This window comes from Camelina sativa, chromosome 17, assembly GCF_000633955.1.
Source record: "Camelina sativa cultivar DH55 chromosome 17, Cs, whole genome shotgun sequence".
NCBI classification, from domain to species: domain Eukaryota; kingdom Viridiplantae; phylum Streptophyta; class Magnoliopsida; order Brassicales; family Brassicaceae; genus Camelina; species Camelina sativa.
In genome coordinates this window covers 4,207,132-4,227,341 of record NC_025701.1, presented here as the reverse complement: position 1 = coordinate 4,227,341, position 20,210 = coordinate 4,207,132, and the positions used below count along the sequence as shown (strand labels likewise).

General features: G+C 36.6%; 4 protein-coding genes, 1 long non-coding RNA gene and 2 pseudogenes across 7 annotated transcripts in view; 5 read left to right on the top strand and 2 right to left on the bottom strand.

Annotated features, from left to right (window-relative positions):
* Window positions 15–243, top strand: LOC104755223. Its single transcript, XR_762195.2, has 2 exons — window positions 15–118; window positions 212–243. It is a non-coding gene; the product is annotated as an uncharacterized LOC104755223 (long non-coding RNA).
* On the bottom strand, window positions 601–1,772 carry LOC104759142 (annotated as a pseudogene).
* On the top strand, window positions 1,963–5,330 carry LOC104755221. Its single transcript, XM_010477568.2, has 11 exons — window positions 1,963–2,155; window positions 2,248–2,351; window positions 2,460–2,792; window positions 2,882–2,992; window positions 3,152–3,242; window positions 3,487–3,555; window positions 3,771–3,848; window positions 4,031–4,114; window positions 4,216–4,266; window positions 4,594–4,830; window positions 5,016–5,330. Exons 2-11 carry the CDS (start codon window positions 2,269–2,271, stop codon window positions 5,133–5,135), a joined length of 1,257 nt encoding a protein of 418 aa, XP_010475870.1. The 5' UTR covers window positions 1,963–2,155; window positions 2,248–2,268; the 3' UTR covers window positions 5,136–5,330.
* On the top strand, window positions 9,042–11,712 carry LOC104759140 (CSC1-like protein At1g10090). Its single transcript, XM_010482103.2, has 6 exons — window positions 9,042–9,249; window positions 9,871–10,275; window positions 10,408–10,554; window positions 10,745–10,808; window positions 10,921–11,130; window positions 11,617–11,712. The coding sequence occupies exons 2-6, from the start codon at window positions 9,995–9,997 to the stop codon at window positions 11,710–11,712; spliced, it is 798 nt and encodes a 265-aa protein (XP_010480405.1). The 5' UTR covers window positions 9,042–9,249; window positions 9,871–9,994.
* LOC104759139 (CSC1-like protein At1g10090) lies at window positions 11,841–15,450 on the top strand. Its single transcript, XM_010482102.2, has 8 exons — window positions 11,841–12,045; window positions 12,667–13,071; window positions 13,204–13,350; window positions 13,541–13,604; window positions 13,717–13,926; window positions 14,413–14,598; window positions 14,745–15,005; window positions 15,439–15,450. The coding sequence occupies exons 2-8, from the start codon at window positions 12,791–12,793 to the stop codon at window positions 15,448–15,450; spliced, it is 1,161 nt and encodes a 386-aa protein (XP_010480404.1). The 5' UTR covers window positions 11,841–12,045; window positions 12,667–12,790.
* Window positions 15,100–20,210, top strand: part of LOC104755219 — a 7,351-nt pseudogene continuing 2,240 nt past the window's right edge.
* The window catches only part of LOC104755220 (branched-chain-amino-acid aminotransferase 2, chloroplastic), a 5,293-nt gene continuing 4,534 nt past the window's right edge, over window positions 19,452–20,210 (bottom strand). Inside the window, exons 9-10 of one of the 3 annotated variants that reach the window (XM_019239106.1) lie at window positions 20,147–20,170; window positions 19,897–20,061 (exon numbers count right to left, since the gene is read on the bottom strand). In XM_019239106.1, coding sequence (XP_019094651.1) covers window positions 19,945–20,061; window positions 20,147–20,170 — 141 coding nt within the window. In that variant the 3' untranslated portion in view covers window positions 19,897–19,944. Of the gene's footprint in view, window positions 19,655–19,896; window positions 20,062–20,146 lie in introns of those variants that run through there. The other 2 variants (XM_019239105.1, XM_010477566.2) reach the window with 2 other exon arrangements.

Genomic DNA, 20,210 nt, shown 5'->3' with positions numbered 1-20,210 from the left:
TTACACACGTCTCTTTCTTACCTCATCTTTCAGACAACACTAGAGAGTGAACTACAAAACCTTTACCAAATGGGGTTCGTCTCAAATCCATCGACTATGTCCAGTTTCTCACCTAATGGTAACTAACTAGAAGCTACCCAAATTCACTTCTCTCATCTCTCTGTCTTTTTCAAATTTATTTCTGTTTTTGATAATTTCTTCTTATCCATAGGTCGATTGAAACCAGAGCTCTAGAAGTTCAAGGAAAACTTGCAGGGAGTTTGTATAGAAGATGGCTTTGGTTCTAAGTATCATATATGTGTTCTTCCGTTCCATATTATTTTTTTTTCTAAAGCAAAAGGATTTGAATTCTCAGTTGTTGTTGTTTTATTTTCTCAACGAAGAATGCATTTATTAAATATGGAATCCAAGTCTACAAGCATAATTTAAAGAAAGATATAGCCATAGTTGAGTCCAAAACTAAGAAAAATAAAGCAACTCGTTGTTAAATGGTTTGTAAGACCGTATGAAGTTGCTGAATGTAGTAGCTTCTTGATCTTCAAACTCATTTCGAGGAGTCAGAACAATCAAAGAAAACATAGAGTTAATATGTAGTGCGGATTATTCCCCAGCACCAAAGCAAGGAACGAACCAACGAGCCTCTCCAAAACGAAAAGGTTCGATGGTCTGCTTAGGAATCTCATATGCAGAGATCTTGTGCGTAGGAATCTCATAGTCATAGGCAACGACATCCGGAATAGATGATGAACTAAAAGTGTGACAGCAGTAAATGGAATCTTTCTTGATTCCGGATACACCTTTGGTTGGTAAAGTGACGCTCAAATCCCAAAGCAACGCTTCCTCGTTCTCCAAAGAATGCACTCTCTCCCAGTACGCAGCATTGCCACACCCTGCCATCCAAAGCACATCCTTCTTCTTCCCAGAACTCACTTTGTCCCAGTATTCTCTAGTGCTACCCATCTTGTAGACTTGGAACCTCATTCTTAGGTCGTCTATGCCTATCCCGCATTGGACCATCAGAACATCTCCAGACATGGTTAGTTTGATTCTGTTAATACCTAAAAAAATCTTGGGATCGAAAAGGTCGATGGGCGTATGGATGATTGTAGATTTCTCTTGGCAAGTCTCCAAGAGAAAAGTCCAAGATTCTGATGCTACCATCGTAAGTATGAATGTAAAGCTTCTTGTCTTTGTAGGCCATATCCGAACACAGACTGCTTTGCGGAATCTCAAACCACTCTTGGTCTCTTTTCCTGCAATAACATATGTAGGAACCCCAACAATATGTCCACACAACTAAGTAGTCTTTGGTTTTTTCGTCTACCCACAAAACCGCAGTGTCCACTATTTCATCCTGTCCGCAGTGTTGAAGGAACTTAGCGATGCGGTTTGAATCTAGAGGTGGGAGGCGAATGAGCTTTGGAGTGAAAGGATTAATGATGTAGAAATTGGGTTCCTTATTGTCAAAGACCAAGACCCAACTCCCACAAGTGGCCACGCCACGACACTTGGCAAACCGACCAAAGTATCCCGTTCTGTAAAACTTTGCTTCTTCCGAATTAAACAAGAGCCAGTGCGTGTCTTCGTAGAGAATCAACCACGGAGTATGGTTTTGTCTAGGTGAGGATGATTTGGAAGCAGAGTACCACGACGAACAAACGGTCTTAGCTCTAGCAAAATCTGTAAAGCTCAAGTGCTTGAAGACCAATGACAAGATGTCTGGGATTAGTTCCGACCAATTCGGAGTACCATGCATCATCATCTGTTGCCATATCGCTCTAATCGGTTTCGAATTCGTATGATTCGGATGCGTCACGTATATAAGTTGTGTAACACACAATGTAGGTTTTTGTGACTATTTTGTTTCGTAGTAAAAAAGTAAAATCTTATAAAATTAAGGAAAATAAATATTGAGTAAAAAAAAAAGGGTAAATAATAGGAGTAAATTAGTAGAGTAATAAAAATTTATGACCAGCGAGATCGGAGAACCACTCAAATCTCCGGCGAAATCCCTAATTTCAAAAAAAAAAATCTACCGTCACCAGGGAACAATCGAATTCCGATTCCGTCGAGGTAAATTTCTCAGATTCAGAACTCGAAGATCCTGTGGCGTCGGACGACTTGAACAAGGGAGAAGAGCAGAAACTGTACTAAGGTGCTCACTTTAATTTCTCAATTGGGTCTCACAGTTTATATTTGCACAGGAGACGTCAGTATCGTTTGAATATTTTTATTGCTTTCTATCAGATATCGAAAGCGCGGGGAATTATGAGACAAGGACCATGCTCTGAAGAAGATTGCTTTGGCTTGTTGAAGCAGTTCGAGCATGTTCTTGAATCTGACCCTCTTATGTGAGTATTATTATTATAATGTTCTTCCCCATCTGGGATACGTGGAATCCTGTTTTGAGTTTTGTATTTTTCCTATGACATTATAGTGATTTTTATCTCTGAATTCAGTGATGAAGTAGGGTTTATTCACCCCTCACAGTTCACCTTACTGGATAAAGAAGCAGGTTTCTCCAATGTGCATCTCCAGCCTAACGATGAGACCTCTAGTAAGTTCTGGAATCAAGATCACAAATTGGGAATATCCACTGATATACTTGTTCAGTTATGTAAAGATGCCAAACGTGTGTTTCTCCTTGCGCTTGAGGAGTACAAATGCCATGGAAACGCATGTAATGAGCCTCAGATTAAGAGCATCTCTTCTACTTTAGAGAGTGAAGTCATGACGCATAGCCAAGCTGTTTTGCTGTTAAGCTCAGACTTTGGAACTGCATGGAATGCTAGGTACTCATATTAAGTACATAAGTGTTATAATTGGCTTGATTTGTAGTCCTAGTGGTTAACCTCATCTTTAATGTGTTTCCTGGAGATAGGAAGCTGATATTGTCAAAAACGGATCAACTTTACGCATTTACAGAAGAACTTCGTCTTTCTGGGCTCGTTCTTTCCAATTCTCCAAAGAGTGAGTCAACATGGAGCCATAGGTTTGTCTTTCTTTATGATTCAATGTATTTATTATCCTTTTGTAATGCAAACACACTTTCTGATCTTAAGTGCATCTTAGTTTCTGTTACACCCTGAATTGTTCCTTCTTGTTCTTGTCCATTTACTCTCCTCATAATTTTTGATTGTTATTTTAACAGAAGGTGGATAATTAAGATGATTTCTCGGAGATTTTCTACACCACAAGAGATTATAACCAAAGAATCTGAGTTAGTGGAATCAGTAGGCGAGGTTTAGTTCCAGATTTGATGCTTTAGTTAATGAAGGTTCATCATATATCTAATGAAATATATATTGGTTTTTCCTAGTCTTCACAATTTGGCTATCATGTAAATATTTAACTGTTGGTCACTCCAAGATTTCTATTTGTTGATCCTCAAAGTCCATTCTCCTATTACTATGACACACATGACACAACCACTTACTCTGCTCCGAAAAGAAACTGGCTCCTAACCAAACTACATGCCTTTTGCAGAGATCAAAGATGAACTATCGTGCGTGGTATCACCGTTGCTGGTTGGTTTCCTACATGGAAGTTGAGCAGGTAAAATCACCTTCGGCATTTCTTTTCTTTAGATATCTTGATCTTTTGAACACATGGTCTGAACTTGGAAACATTTCATATAGTTAGATTTCTCTGAATTCATTAATTGGTTACTTTTGTAAGCTGAACTTGTGAAAATTTCATATGGTCGAAGATACACCATAAATTTTCTCTGATATGTGATTTTGATGACATATATATGTTGTATGTCCTAGGTGATACAAGAGTTGAACAAATCTAAAAGGTGGGCAGGGCTTCATGTAGCCGATAGTTCTTGCTTCCATTATCGCAGAGTAAGAGTCGCATATTTCCGCTGATGTGATTGTGGTAAAGCTAGAGTAGAGTATACACCAATCTAACTTACTCCATGTTATCTTCGGTCTTGGAAGTAAAAAGTACATCTATCATCATTCTCCACTGAATCTGGTGAAGTGTTCCATGCAGCTCAACTGATTTTGTTTTCATTAATGTCCAGCGGCTGATGCTCAAGATATTGGATTCGCTTTATGTGAAAGGAAGCAATGCTTATGATAAAACTCAGGCACATAAAATCTGGAAGGTACGCTTTGTCTTTCCTTTGCTAACCCATACCTGTTATGGTACCATTACTATTTCGCCGGGTAATCTTATTTTTACATCTGTGCTACAATTATATGACAGGAAGAGCTGGATTGGAACAAAGGATTGGTAGAACGTTACGTAGGACGAGAGGTATGATTATCTTTGATTTTCACAAATGAATTAGTGTAGAGATGGGCACAAATGTATTGTATTGTTGTAAAAGCTACTAAAATATTCAACAATGTGTTTGACTGGTAGAAGAGTATGACCAAAGTTGAATTTTTGTATACTACCGTATCATAGAGACACGAAGTTAGATTTTATAAACGCAGCCCAAGTACATAATTTCTCTCTCGTAAGCTTCATTGCGACAGTGGTTTGGACGACAAAGAGAGTTTTCTAGATAGTTTGTTGTCATGCTACTATGGAGATGATCGAATTAGTGACCTATTTGAGTTGTTGCTCTTTTTATTTCAGGCACTATGGCTTCATCGGCGGTTCCTCTCTCTTAATTGGATAATGCATTTCACTTCCAAACATTTAGATGTTTCACCTGAAACTGCAGAGAGTATCATTATGAATGAAGAGATTGCCATCTTCATTAATAATGAGATCCATCTTCTAGAATCTTCTATGACCATTCCGGATACCAAATTTGAAGATTATCAAGCTCAAGCATTGCATGCTGTTGCCTATATTCTATGGCTGACAAAGGTAAAAATTGCTACTATTGTCAATCACACAAGTGCAGAAGCAGAACAATAGGTTGGGAGTATTCCGTATAGCAGAAGGATGGAAATATGTTGGACTTGACGTTTCCTCTTTTTTTTATTTATTGTCTGAGTTGTTTGAATTTGATGATTCATTGATTTCTGATATGCATTCGTTTATGTGAGCAGAAAATGCCAGAATTGAGGAGAATGCTCGAGGAGAAGCTTGGAACAGAGAAAGTGAAGTGTTTACTGAGCACAATTGGTGAAGATAGACCCTCACTTTTGCATCATTTGGTGAATGTCTGAAGACTTCGGAGATTTCAAAAGGCAATAATATATTTTTACACTTTTACGTTAATAGGTAGAAGAAGACTGCGTTCTGCAGAAGATGTTGTCAAACTATGTCTCAGAATCTGTTTTGACTTTTTGTTTCCTTTGCCGACATAGCTTGCTTAATATAAGTTGGTTGATTTAATGAAGAAGTTGACCGTGACAAATCTTTATTATCAACTGTTAATTACTCCCTCCGTTTCACAAAGAGTGTCAGTCTGGAGATTTTTCTTTGTTTCACAAAGAGTGTCACTCTACAATTCCAATGCATTATTTTATATTTTCAATGTATATTTAACATTAGATTTTCTAGTTTTACCCTTAATCTATAACTAAATAAACTTATTAAATGAGGGCATATTTGTATAATTTAATGTTTTCTTAATTTGTGTGAAATATGTCTAAATGACATTCTTTGCGAAACGGAGGGAGTAAATGAGAACATATGGTGATCAATGAAAGGGTTGCAAAGGAAGAAACGCATCATCGAAAAGCCAATATGGGTTACAAGGGTTGCTAAGTTTGGACAAACAACAAAACAGTTGATGGAAGCAAAAGATTAAAAAGTCATTATGCATTGACACAATCAATAATCATGAAAAGATGCCAAACCGGTTAAGTGGGGACATACCGCATAAAGCATGATGTATCGTATAAAGGTAGCCAGTTGCTAATTGCTATTATTGTATAGTCAAATGGGGAATATTTAATATGAGGGGTCAGGTCCCTTTGTTAATGGGGGGTCTCACTGTCACACTTCTCACCACCACGCGAAACATACATGAAATTGGGATTAAATATGGGTTATATTAGTATGTTACCTTTTCAATTTTTCCCGGGCAAGAAACAGTTTTAACAGTCGTTATCAAAATAACACGTGTCAAAATCGCAACGATACAATTAAGATCGAAGGGAGATAAATGAGCCGACAAGGAAGTCGCAATCACAAAGGCTAATAAGTCCTAAACGGACGTGATACTAGTTTGGGGCCATTGTGGTTACGCCACGTCGTATGATCTGTCAATTTAACACCACCCGACGTGGAATTCTTCATTTTATTGATATTTTCAGTTATCATATGAGTTTATATCTTTCCTCTAAAGTAATTATAATAAATAAAAAAATCTTCACCTAATCATTTCATTATCTCTATCTCTTTTTTAGAAAAGCAATTAATTATTTTGAATTTTGTAGATTTTTTTTTATTTTTATTTTTAATTTTTCATATATATTGAATTAAGTAGTAGTAAGCGAATTCTATGGCGGATTTGGGTTGGTTAAAAGCAAGAAGTTAGGGTTTTTGATTCTTCGGGTTTTCAGATTCCTTTCAAGTCAAAGCAAAGCAATCGCCTTTTCGTCCATGTGAGTCCCATAATTCTCCTTTTTTTTTTTTTTTTCGATTTCGTTGTTTGTTAATGATGTACCATATCAAACTCCTCCTGTAATTTTGATCGAATCTCATCATCTGGGGATTTTTTTGTTCGTTTCGTTCGTTTTTTGAATTGTTGTATTGAAATCAAACTATGTATCATTTTCTTCGATTCATCTGTTCATGGTGTTCTGGGTTTTTGTTTGTTTTGCTTCTATGAATGAAATTGTTGGATGAGATGGGGGTTAAATAGTCTTTTTATCATCTGCCACAACTTTTTTAAAGAGTTTTATTAGATAATTTGATTCGGTCTTTGTGTTTCTTTAATCTTCTAGCCTCTTTGTCTCGTAATTGTTTTTTTTTTTTTTTTTACAACTGATAAAAGTGTCAGGTGTATTCGTTACTTTTGTTTGCACCTTTTTTTAGATCACTCCCTAATCACAACACAACTTACATATATACTATATGTTACGTGTTAGATTAAAGAATAATTCTTGCTTCATGACCATATATATCTCTTTCAAGCATCCTTGTTATTTCTGCTTTATTACTGCAAACAACATACTTGTGTTCGTAATCGTAACTATTTTCTTCTTTGTTTTTTTCCTTACCAGATCTTTTTGACGACTTAAAAAAGTTCTTGCTGTGTTGTTTTACTCAGCCATCTTGCCTGCGCTTGATCATCTATTTTGTTCTTCTCTGCCTTTCAACTAAGGCAGAGTTTGAACTAAAACTGAGATGGATGTCGGTGCACTTCTAACTTCTGCTGGGATTAATGTAGCCATATGCGTTGTGCTTGTGTCGCTTTATTCCATTCTACGAAAGCAGCCAGCCAATTATTGTGTTTACTTTGGCCGAATGCTCTCTAGCGGAAGAGTTAAACGTCATGATCCTCATTGGTATGAGAGGTTTGCGCCTTCTCCAAGTTGGCTCCTTAAAGCTTGGGAAACTACTGAGGACGAGATGTTGGCTGCTGCTGGTCTCGATGCTGTCGTTCTCATCAGGATGGTCATTTGCAGGTTTATTTTACTTCACCATAAACCTTGCTTTTCAGTTTTTTTCTACTGTTATTGAATGGACAAACATGTTTTTTTTTTTTTTTTTGTTTACAATTCTCACAGTTGGTTTATGTTTCTTTTATAACTCTGCAGCATTCGTATTTTCTCAATCGTTGCAGTCGTTTGCATTGCCTTCGTGCTACCTGTTAACTATTATGGACAAAAGTTGGAGCACAAGGAAGTCCATTTGGAGTCATTGGGAGTATTCACAATTGAGAACCTTCATCAACGCTCACGATGGTAAACTAGCGGCATTGTCTCACTAATACTGTCAGATAGTATGCGTAGCCTGTATTTCTACCTGATTTTGTTTCTGTGCAGGAGATTAAATGGTGGCATTTCACACTAGTATTCTTAAACAGATAGACTACTAGTGTTCTGTACAATGAAAACAAAATGCTGAGTCTAGTTTCACTCTTTTTATTTCCAGGCTGTGGGTTCATTGTCTCTCATTGTACATCATATCCTCGGCAACTTGTGCTCTTCTTTACTTTGTGAGGATCTTATTACCTTGGTTCATGTCACGCTTACTGATTCTTGCTATTCCATCGTTTAGTTTTGGTCTCTCTCTCTCTGACTCTGTTTATATNTATATTTAACATTAGATTTTCTAGTTTTACCCTTAATCTATAACTAAATAAACTTATTAAATGAGGGCATATTTGTATAATTTAATGTTTTCTTAATTTGTGTGAAATATGTCTAAATGACATTCTTTGCGAAACGGAGGGAGTAAATGAGAACATATGGTGATCAATGAAAGGGTTGCAAAGGAAGAAACGCATCATCGAAAAGCCAATATGGGTTACAAGGGTTGCTAAGTTTGGACAAACAACAAAACAGTTGATGGAAGCAAAAGATTAAAAAGTCATTATGCATTGACACAATCAATAATCATGAAAAGATGCCAAACCGGTTAAGTGGGGACATACCGCATAAAGCATGATGTATCGTATAAAGGTAGCCAGTTGCTAATTGCTATTATTGTATAGTCAAATGGGGAATATTTAATATGAGGGGTCAGGTCCCTTTGTTAATGGGGGGTCTCACTGTCACACTTCTCACCACCACGCGAAACATACATGAAATTGGGATTAAATATGGGTTATATTAGTATGTTACCTTTTCAATTTTTCCCGGGCAAGAAACAGTTTTAACAGTCGTTATCAAAATAACACGTGTCAAAATCGCAACGATACAATTAAGATCGAAGGGAGATAAATGAGCCGACAAGGAAGTCGCAATCACAAAGGCTAATAAGTCCTAAACGGACGTGATACTAGTTTGGGGCCATTGTGGTTACGCCACGTCGTATGATCTGTCAATTTAACACCACCCGACGTGGAATTCTTCATTTTATTGATATTTTCAGTTATCATATGAGTTTATATCTTTCCTCTAAAGTAATTATAATAAATAAAAAAATCTTCACCTAATCATTTCATTATCTCTATCTCTTTTTTAGAAAAGCAATTAATTATTTTGAATTTTGTAGATTTTTTTTTATTTTTATTTTTAATTTTTCATATATATTGAATTAAGTAGTAGTAAGCGAATTCTATGGCGGATTTGGGTTGGTTAAAAGCAAGAAGTTAGGGTTTTTGATTCTTCGGGTTTTCAGATTCCTTTCAAGTCAAAGCAAAGCAATCGCCTTTTCGTCCATGTGAGTCCCATAATTCTCCTTTTTTTTTTTTTTTTCGATTTCGTTGTTTGTTAATGATGTACCATATCAAACTCCTCCTGTAATTTTGATCGAATCTCATCATCTGGGGATTTTTTTGTTCGTTTCGTTCGTTTTTTGAATTGTTGTATTGAAATCAAACTATGTATCATTTTCTTCGATTCATCTGTTCATGGTGTTCTGGGTTTTTGTTTGTTTTGCTTCTATGAATGAAATTGTTGGATGAGATGGGGGTTAAATAGTCTTTTTATCATCTGCCACAACTTTTTTAAAGAGTTTTATTAGATAATTTGATTCGGTCTTTGTGTTTCTTTAATCTTCTAGCCTCTTTGTCTCGTAATTGTTTTTTTTTTTTTTTTTACAACTGATAAAAGTGTCAGGTGTATTCGTTACTTTTGTTTGCACCTTTTTTTAGATCACTCCCTAATCACAACACAACTTACATATATACTATATGTTACGTGTTAGATTAAAGAATAATTCTTGCTTCATGACCATATATATCTCTTTCAAGCATCCTTGTTATTTCTGCTTTATTACTGCAAACAACATACTTGTGTTCGTAATCGTAACTATTTTCTTCTTTGTTTTTTTCCTTACCAGATCTTTTTGACGACTTAAAAAAGTTCTTGCTGTGTTGTTTTACTCAGCCATCTTGCCTGCGCTTGATCATCTATTTTGTTCTTCTCTGCCTTTCAACTAAGGCAGAGTTTGAACTAAAACTGAGATGGATGTCGGTGCACTTCTAACTTCTGCTGGGATTAATGTAGCCATATGCGTTGTGCTTGTGTCGCTTTATTCCATTCTACGAAAGCAGCCAGCCAATTATTGTGTTTACTTTGGCCGAATGCTCTCTAGCGGAAGAGTTAAACGTCATGATCCTCATTGGTATGAGAGGTTTGCGCCTTCTCCAAGTTGGCTCCTTAAAGCTTGGGAAACTACTGAGGACGAGATGTTGGCTGCTGCTGGTCTCGATGCTGTCGTTCTCATCAGGATGGTCATTTGCAGGTTTATTTTACTTCACCATAAACCTTGCTTTTCAGTTTTTTTCTACTGTTATTGAATGGACAAACATGTTTTTTTTTTTTTTTTTGTTTACAATTCTCACAGTTGGTTTATGTTTCTTTTATAACTCTGCAGCATTCGTATTTTCTCAATCGTTGCAGTCGTTTGCATTGCCTTCGTGCTACCTGTTAACTATTATGGACAAAAGTTGGAGCACAAGGAAGTCCATTTGGAGTCATTGGGAGTATTCACAATTGAGAACCTTCATCAACGCTCACGATGGTAAACTAGCGGCATTGTCTCACTAATACTGTCAGATAGTATGCGTAGCCTGTATTTCTACCTGATTTTGTTTCTGTGCAGGAGATTAAATGGTGGCATTTCACACTAGTATTCTTAAACAGATAGACTACTAGTGTTCTGTACAATGAAAACAAAATGCTGAGTCTAGTTTCACTCTTTTTATTTCCAGGCTGTGGGTTCATTGTCTCTCATTGTACATCATATCCTCGGCAACTTGTGCTCTTCTTTACTTTGTGAGGATCTTATTACCTTGGTTCATGTCACGCTTACTGATTCTTGCTATTCCATCGTTTAGTTTTGGTCTCTCTCTCTCTGACTCTGTTTATATGTGTTTTGCCGCTGTAGGAGTATAAAAATATAACCAAAAGGAGGCTTGCCCATATTGCTGAATCTGCCTCTAAGCCAAGCCATTTTACTGTTCTTATTCGTGCTATTCCTGAGTCTCCTGAGCAATCCTACAGCGAGACAGTGAGCAAATACTTCACAAACTACTATGCACCAAGCTATGTGTCGCACCTAATGGTCTACCGTGATGGGTTCATCCAGAGGCTGAGGGTAAGTGTTTTGATTTATTCTTGCAAACTTGTCTTTTTGTTTTGTTTTCTGTTGGATTGGGAATAAATTTTTCATTAAATACCTCTGCGTAGTTGAATAGGACTCTCCTAGAATTACAAAAGGGAAGGAATTTCTCTTTGTTCCGGAATGTGATTTAACCTTTTTCATAATTCTTTTCACGTTCTGACATATACTCTGTTTCTTGGATGTCGTAAATGCTTCTTCATTTGTCAAATCAATGATTGATGAAATAACAGCGCAATAACTCGTTATACAGACTTAATTAGTCCTGTATTAGTTAAAGATATAGGAAGTTCAGGGGATTATATGTTTGATGATAATCTTGGATTACTAACTTTGTTTTCCTTTTGTATCAGTTTTAGTTGATATTGAGGTTCTTTTGATATTACATCAGTTTTCTTGTTGGTTATCTGATCAGAATTTTGAATGGATTCTAATATTAATCGTGTCAATTTTCTATTTCAGAATGAAACGGAGAGGATGTGTCAGGCCATGAAACATGTTTCTTCTGATTTAAGTTGTAACCCGAGCTTGAAGTCATNGTATGATCTGTCAATTTAACACCACCCGACGTGGAATTCTTCATTTTATTGATATTTTCAGTTATCATATGAGTTTATATCTTTCCTCTAAAGTAATTATAATAAATAAAAAAATCTTCACCTAATCATTTCATTATCTCTATCTCTTTTTTAGAAAAGCAATTAATTATTTTGAATTTTGTAGATTTTTTTTTATTTTTATTTTTAATTTTTCATATATATTGAATTAAGTAGTAGTAAGCGAATTCTATGGCGGATTTGGGTTGGTTAAAAGCAAGAAGTTAGGGTTTTTGATTCTTCGGGTTTTCAGATTCCTTTCAAGTCAAAGCAAAGCAATCGCCTTTTCGTCCATGTGAGTCCCATAATTCTCCTTTTTTTTTTTTTTTTCGATTTCGTTGTTTGTTAATGATGTACCATATCAAACTCCTCCTGTAATTTTGATCGAATCTCATCATCTGGGGATTTTTTTGTTCGTTTCGTTCGTTTTTTGAATTGTTGTATTGAAATCAAACTATGTATCATTTTCTTCGATTCATCTGTTCATGGTGTTCTGGGTTTTTGTTTGTTTTGCTTCTATGAATGAAATTGTTGGATGAGATGGGGGTTAAATAGTCTTTTTATCATCTGCCACAACTTTTTTAAAGAGTTTTATTAGATAATTTGATTCGGTCTTTGTGTTTCTTTAATCTTCTAGCCTCTTTGTCTCGTAATTGTTTTTTTTTTTTTTTTTACAACTGATAAAAGTGTCAGGTGTATTCGTTACTTTTGTTTGCACCTTTTTTTAGATCACTCCCTAATCACAACACAACTTACATATATACTATATGTTACGTGTTAGATTAAAGAATAATTCTTGCTTCATGACCATATATATCTCTTTCAAGCATCCTTGTTATTTCTGCTTTATTACTGCAAACAACATACTTGTGTTCGTAATCGTAACTATTTTCTTCTTTGTTTTTTTCCTTACCAGATCTTTTTGACGACTTAAAAAAGTTCTTGCTGTGTTGTTTTACTCAGCCATCTTGCCTGCGCTTGATCATCTATTTTGTTCTTCTCTGCCTTTCAACTAAGGCAGAGTTTGAACTAAAACTGAGATGGATGTCGGTGCACTTCTAACTTCTGCTGGGATTAATGTAGCCATATGCGTTGTGCTTGTGTCGCTTTATTCCATTCTACGAAAGCAGCCAGCCAATTATTGTGTTTACTTTGGCCGAATGCTCTCTAGCGGAAGAGTTAAACGTCATGATCCTCATTGGTATGAGAGGTTTGCGCCTTCTCCAAGTTGGCTCCTTAAAGCTTGGGAAACTACTGAGGACGAGATGTTGGCTGCTGCTGGTCTCGATGCTGTCGTTCTCATCAGGATGGTCATTTGCAGGTTTATTTTACTTCACCATAAACCTTGCTTTTCAGTTTTTTTCTACTGTTATTGAATGGACAAACATGTTTTTTTTTTTTTTTTTGTTTACAATTCTCACAGTTGGTTTATGTTTCTTTTATAACTCTGCAGCATTCGTATTTTCTCAATCGTTGCAGTCGTTTGCATTGCCTTCGTGCTACCTGTTAACTATTATGGACAAAAGTTGGAGCACAAGGAAGTCCATTTGGAGTCATTGGGAGTATTCACAATTGAGAACCTTCATCAACGCTCACGATGGTAAACTAGCGGCATTGTCTCACTAATACTGTCAGATAGTATGCGTAGCCTGTATTTCTACCTGATTTTGTTTCTGTGCAGGAGATTAAATGGTGGCATTTCACACTAGTATTCTTAAACAGATAGACTACTAGTGTTCTGTACAATGAAAACAAAATGCTGAGTCTAGTTTCACTCTTTTTATTTCCAGGCTGTGGGTTCATTGTCTCTCATTGTACATCATATCCTCGGCAACTTGTGCTCTTCTTTACTTTGTGAGGATCTTATTACCTTGGTTCATGTCACGCTTACTGATTCTTGCTATTCCATCGTTTAGTTTTGGTCTCTCTCTCTCTGACTCTGTTTATATGTGTTTTGCCGCTGTAGGAGTATAAAAATATAACCAAAAGGAGGCTTGCCCATATTGCTGAATCTGCCTCTAAGCCAAGCCATTTTACTGTTCTTATTCGTGCTATTCCTGAGTCTCCTGAGCAATCCTACAGCGAGACAGTGAGCAAATACTTCACAAACTACTATGCACCAAGCTATGTGTCGCACCTAATGGTCTACCGTGATGGGTTCATCCAGAGGCTGAGGGTAAGTGTTTTGATTTATTCTTGCAAACTTGTCTTTTTGTTTTGTTTTCTGTTGGATTGGGAATAAATTTTTCATTAAATACCTCTGCGTAGTTGAATAGGACTCTCCTAGAATTACAAAAGGGAAGGAATTTCTCTTTGTTCCGGAATGTGATTTAACCTTTTTCATAATTCTTTTCACGTTCTGACATATACTCTGTTTCTTGGATGTCGTAAATGCTTCTTCATTTGTCAAATCAATGATTGATGAAATAACAGCGCAATAACTCGTTATACAGACTTAATTAGTCCTGTATTAGTTAAAGATATAGGAAGTTCAGGGGATTATATGTTTGATGATAATCTTGGATTACTAACTTTGTTTTCCTTTTGTATCAGTTTTAGTTGATATTGAGGTTCTTTTGATATTACATCAGTTTTCTTGTTGGTTATCTGATCAGAATTTTGAATGGATTCTAATATTAATCGTGTCAATTTTCTATTTCAGAATGAAACGGAGAGGATGTGTCAGGCCATGAAACATGTTTCTTCTGATTTAAGTTGTAACCCGAGCTTGAAGTCATGCACCTTTTGTGGACCTGCAGCCACAAATTCTTTTCAAATCCTCGCTAACGAGGCAGACAGTGTGAAAACGCTGGAGCTTGGTGAGTTGACTTTGGCTACGACGGAGGAAGTAAGGAATTCTTTTCACTCTGATAGGTGAACTTTGTCCTTTACATGATTTAGGCATAGTGTGTGGTTTCTACCTGTTACATGATCTAAGCATAGCGGCAGCACTTGAAATATGTATGTAAGGCTTTCTTTTATACTCATTTGCAGGAACGTCCCGTTGCTTTTGTGTTTTTCAAGAGTCGTTATGATGCTCTTGTTGTTTCGGAGGTTCTTCAAACACCAAATCCTATGTTATGGGTGGCAGACTTAGCTCCAGAGCCTCATGATGTTCATTGGAGGAATCTCAGAATACCTTATCGGCAACTTTGGATGCGAAGAATAGCAACCCTTGTTGGTGCTATTGCCTTCATGTTTGTGTTTCTTTTTCCTGTTGCCTTTGTNAAGCAAAGCAATCGCCTTTTCGTCCATGTGAGTCCCATAATTCTCCTTTTTTTTTTTTTTTTCGATTTCGTTGTTTGTTAATGATGTACCATATCAAACTCCTCCTGTAATTTTGATCGAATCTCATCATCTGGGGATTTTTTTGTTCGTTTCGTTCGTTTTTTGAATTGTTGTATTGAAATCAAACTATGTATCATTTTCTTCGATTCATCTGTTCATGGTGTTCTGGGTTTTTGTTTGTTTTGCTTCTATGAATGAAATTGTTGGATGAGATGGGGGTTAAATAGTCTTTTTATCATCTGCCACAACTTTTTTAAAGAGTTTTATTAGATAATTTGATTCGGTCTTTGTGTTTCTTTAATCTTCTAGCCTCTTTGTCTCGTAATTGTTTTTTTTTTTTTTTTTACAACTGATAAAAGTGTCAGGTGTATTCGTTACTTTTGTTTGCACCTTTTTTTAGATCACTCCCTAATCACAACACAACTTACATATATACTATATGTTACGTGTTAGATTAAAGAATAATTCTTGCTTCATGACCATATATATCTCTTTCAAGCATCCTTGTTATTTCTGCTTTATTACTGCAAACAACATACTTGTGTTCGTAATCGTAACTATTTTCTTCTTTGTTTTTTTCCTTACCAGATCTTTTTGACGACTTAAAAAAGTTCTTGCTGTGTTGTTTTACTCAGCCATCTTGCCTGCGCTTGATCATCTATTTTGTTCTTCTCTGCCTTTCAACTAAGGCAGAGTTTGAACTAAAACTGAGATGGATGTCGGTGCACTTCTAACTTCTGCTGGGATTAATGTAGCCATATGCGTTGTGCTTGTGTCGCTTTATTCCATTCTACGAAAGCAGCCAGCCAATTATTGTGTTTACTTTGGCCGAATGCTCTCTAGCGGAAGAGTTAAACGTCATGATCCTCATTGGTATGAGAGGTTTGCGCCTTCTCCAAGTTGGCTCCTTAAAGCTTGGGAAACTACTGAGGACGAGATGTTGGCTGCTGCTGGTCTCGATGCTGTCGTTCTCATCAGGATGGTCATTTGCAGGTTTATTTTACTTCACCATAAACCTTGCTTTTCAGTTTTTTTCTACTGTTATTGAATGGACAAACATGTTTTTTTTTTTTTTTTTGTTTACAATTCTCACAGTTGGTTTATGTTTCTTTTATAACTCTGCAGCATTCGTATTTTCTCAATCGTTGCAGTCGTTTGCATTGCCTTCGTGCTACCTGTTAACTATTATGGACAAAAGTTGGAGCACAAGGAAGTCCATTTGGAGTCATTGGGAGTATTCACAATTGAGAACCTTCATCAACGCTCACGATGGTAAACTAGCGGCATTGTCTCACTAATACTGTCAGATAGTATGCGTAGCCTGTATTTCTACCTGATTTTGTTTCTGTGCAGGAGATTAAATGGTGGCATTTCACACTAGTATTCTTAAACAGATAGACTACTAGTGTTCTGTACAATGAAAACAAAATGCTGAGTCTAGTTTCACTCTTTTTATTTCCAGGCTGTGGGTTCATTGTCTCTCATTGTACATCATATCCTCGGCAACTTGTGCTCTTCTTTACTTTGTGAGGATCTTATTACCTTGGTTCATGTCACGCTTACTGATTCTTGCTATTCCATCGTTTAGTTTTGGTCTCTCTCTCTCTGACTCTGTTTATATGTGTTTTGCCGCTGTAGGAGTATAAAAATATAACCAAAAGGAGGCTTGCCCATATTGCTGAATCTGCCTCTAAGCCAAGCCATTTTACTGTTCTTATTCGTGCTATTCCTGAGTCTCCTGAGCAATCCTACAGCGAGACAGTGAGCAAATACTTCACAAACTACTATGCACCAAGCTATGTGTCGCACCTAATGGTCTACCGTGATGGGTTCATCCAGAGGCTGAGGGTAAGTGTTTTGATTTATTCTTGCAAACTTGTCTTTTTGTTTTGTTTTCTGTTGGATTGGGAATAAATTTTTCATTAAATACCTCTGCGTAGTTGAATAGGACTCTCCTAGAATTACAAAAGGGAAGGAATTTCTCTTTGTTCCGGAATGTGATTTAACCTTTTTCATAATTCTTTTCACGTTCTGACATATACTCTGTTTCTTGGATGTCGTAAATGCTTCTTCATTTGTCAAATCAATGATTGATGAAATAACAGCGCAATAACTCGTTATACAGACTTAATTAGTCCTGTATTAGTTAAAGATATAGGAAGTTCAGGGGATTATATGTTTGATGATAATCTTGGATTACTAACTTTGTTTTCCTTTTGTATCAGTTTTAGTTGATATTGAGGTTCTTTTGATATTACATCAGTTTTCTTGTTGGTTATCTGATCAGAATTTTGAATGGATTCTAATATTAATCGTGTCAATTTTCTATTTCAGAATGAAACGGAGAGGATGTGTCAGGCCATGAAACATGTTTCTTCTGATTTAAGTTGTAACCCGAGCTTGAAGTCATGCACCTTTTGTGGACCTGCAGCCACAAATTCTTTTCAAATCCTCGCTAACGAGGCAGACAGTGTGAAAACGCTGGAGCTTGGTGAGTTGACTTTGGCTACGACGGAGGAAGTAAGGAATTCTTTTCACTCTGATAGGTGAACTTTGTCCTTTACATGATTTAGGCATAGTGTGTGGTTTCTACCTGTTACATGATCTAAGCATAGCGGCAGCACTTGAAATATGTATGTAAGGCTTTCTTTTATACTCATTTGCAGGAACGTCCCGTTGCTTTTGTGTTTTTCAAGAGTCGTTATGATGCTCTTGTTGTTTCGGAGGTTCTTCAAACACCAAATCCTATGTTATGGGTGGCAGACTTAGCTCCAGAGCCTCATGATGTTCATTGGAGGAATCTCAGAATACCTTATCGGCAACTTTGGATGCGAAGAATAGCAACCCTTGTTGGTGCTATTGCCTTCATGTTTGTGTTTCTTTTTCCTGTTGCCTTTGTTCAAGGGCTGACTCAACTCCAAACGCTATCCAAGAATTTCCCTTTCCTAAAAGACTTCTTGAACAGGTGAGTATCCGGCAGTTTCCTTACTCGTGTACTCAGTAATAGAAGGTTCTTGTTTGTATTCTTCTTAACATGACATAGAGTTGGAACCAAAGAGTAGGTGTAGCTACGTTACTTTTAGAGAATTGCAAGATGCGTATAATGGGAGCTGCTAGGCAGTTGATATCTTTATGCTAGATTTAAAATTGCAGAAAAAGAGAGCAATAAAAAAGTCTATGTAATCGATTTGTTACTATTACTTTTCAATCTATTTATCGCTTTGAAAAACATTGCAGGAGGAATTTTGTGAACCAGGTCATCACAGGGTACTTACCAAGTGTGATTTTGGTTCTATTCTTTTATGCCGTTCCACCATTGATGATGTACTTTTCAACCTTGGAGGGGTGTGTTTCTCGGAGTCTAAGAAAGAAAAGTGCATGTATCAAAATCTTATACTTCACCATCTGGAATGTTTTCTTCGTCAATATTCTATCAGGCTCTGTTATCAGGCAATTGGCTGTCTTGTCTAGTGTGAGGGACATACCTGCACAACTTGCCAAACTAGTTCCAGCACAGGTANCGAGATGTTGGCTGCTGCTGGTCTCGATGCTGTCGTTCTCATCAGGATGGTCATTTGCAGGTTTATTTTACTTCACCATAAACCTTGCTTTTCAGTTTTTTTCTACTGTTATTGAATGGACAAACATGTTTTTTTTTTTTTTTTTTTTTACAATTCTCACAGTTGGTTTATGTTTCTTTTATAACTCTGCAGCATTCGTATTTTCTCAATCGTTGCAGTCGTTTGCATTGCCTTCGTGCTACCTGTTAACTATTATGGACAAAAGTTGGAGCATAAGGAAGTCCATTTGGAGTCATTGGGAGTATTCACAATTGAGAACCTNTAAACTCGATTTGCATCTCCTGGGAGATGATCTTGACGTGTGAGTTTCTTTCAGATTCTGATCGCTCTGGACCGAGCAGATGAGGTGAAAGGAAAGATGGACGAGATACATAACAACTTGAAAGCTGCATACTCACAGATACCATCATTATCGTGCTCTGATGAATCGAGCAAAGCTGGTTGCAGTTCGCCTGGCTCAGATCAGGAGTTACCAGATTCTGAACAGTTGAAGCCTGAGAAAGAGAGTCTTAAAGCTGAATACATATGGGCGTTCCAGAGAAGTAAATCTGGCCATGATCTTGAGGTGAAGTCCTGTCCCAGTGCTTCACCAAATCGTTATTCTCCAGGATTTGCTGAGATATACAAACGAACTTGATACTTTGAGCTACTATGAACACTTAGAAGAAAAAGTGTCCAGAATTGAGTTACAAATTTAGAAGTTGAGACCCTTATGGGTGATGAAAGTAAGAAGTGTGGAAGCCATCTCGAAATATAAACAGTTCTGCCTGCTGAAACGAAATGTGAATTTTATAGTTACTGCAGGAGGAAATGAAACTATGGTCAGAACCACTTTTGTACAAAGATTCTTTTTAAGTAGTTTTGTGAAAGACAATGATATTACTAATAGAAAGAGTAAAAGAGCTTTCTGTTTCTGTCTCGTATATAAATTTACAGGAAAGTGTTCTTCATTTTTGTGTATACACAGCTTAATATGCATAGTAATCTTTTTCAGGAAAAAGGTTGAATATTGGTTTCTCAGTTGATATTTGTGACCCATCCCTTGTTGTCTTCAGTCAATCCNTTTTTAAGTGTTCCATTTTTGTTATTATGTTTCTATAACGTTAACAGTATGAAAATATTCAATGACTATATGCAGGCTGGCTTCTTCATGACCTATTGTTTCACATCTGGTTGGGCCGGTTTGGCATGTGAAATCATGCAACCTGTTGGGCTCATCTGGAACCTGANGAGGTTACATGAGTCCAAATCTATTAGCTTAAAGTTTGAATAAAAATCTATTAGCTTAAAGTTTGAATAAAACTTGATCCAGGCATTATGAGTTCTTACCTTTTGTCCTGATATGTTATAGAACCCACAGGAGCAACTACTACAGCAGTTCCGGTACAAAAGACTTCATCTGCATCCATTACTTCATCCACATGTACTGCCTTCTCTACTACCTGATTTCATAATTCAAGTGTGTGTGAAATTTAATCGAGTTTAGTATTTGATTGGTTAGAGTGAAACAGTTTGATTTTGTATTACCTGATAACCTTGATCACTTGCGATCTCCATTATACTTTTCCGCGTAATCCCCTCAAGAATTGTA

Excerpts from the sequence above, each read along its gene's own strand:
- LOC104755221 (XM_010477568.2), top strand. The coding sequence starts at position 2,269 with ATGAGACAAGGACCATGCTCTGAAGAAGATTGCTTTGGCTTGTTGAAG. Across the intron at positions 2,793-2,881 it reads GGAACTGCATGGAATGCTAG|GAAGCTGATATTGTCAAAAA; the intron begins GTACTCATATTA and ends TCCTGGAGATAG. Across the intron at positions 4,115-4,215 it reads AGGCACATAAAATCTGGAAG|GAAGAGCTGGATTGGAACAA; the intron begins GTACGCTTTGTC and ends ATTATATGACAG.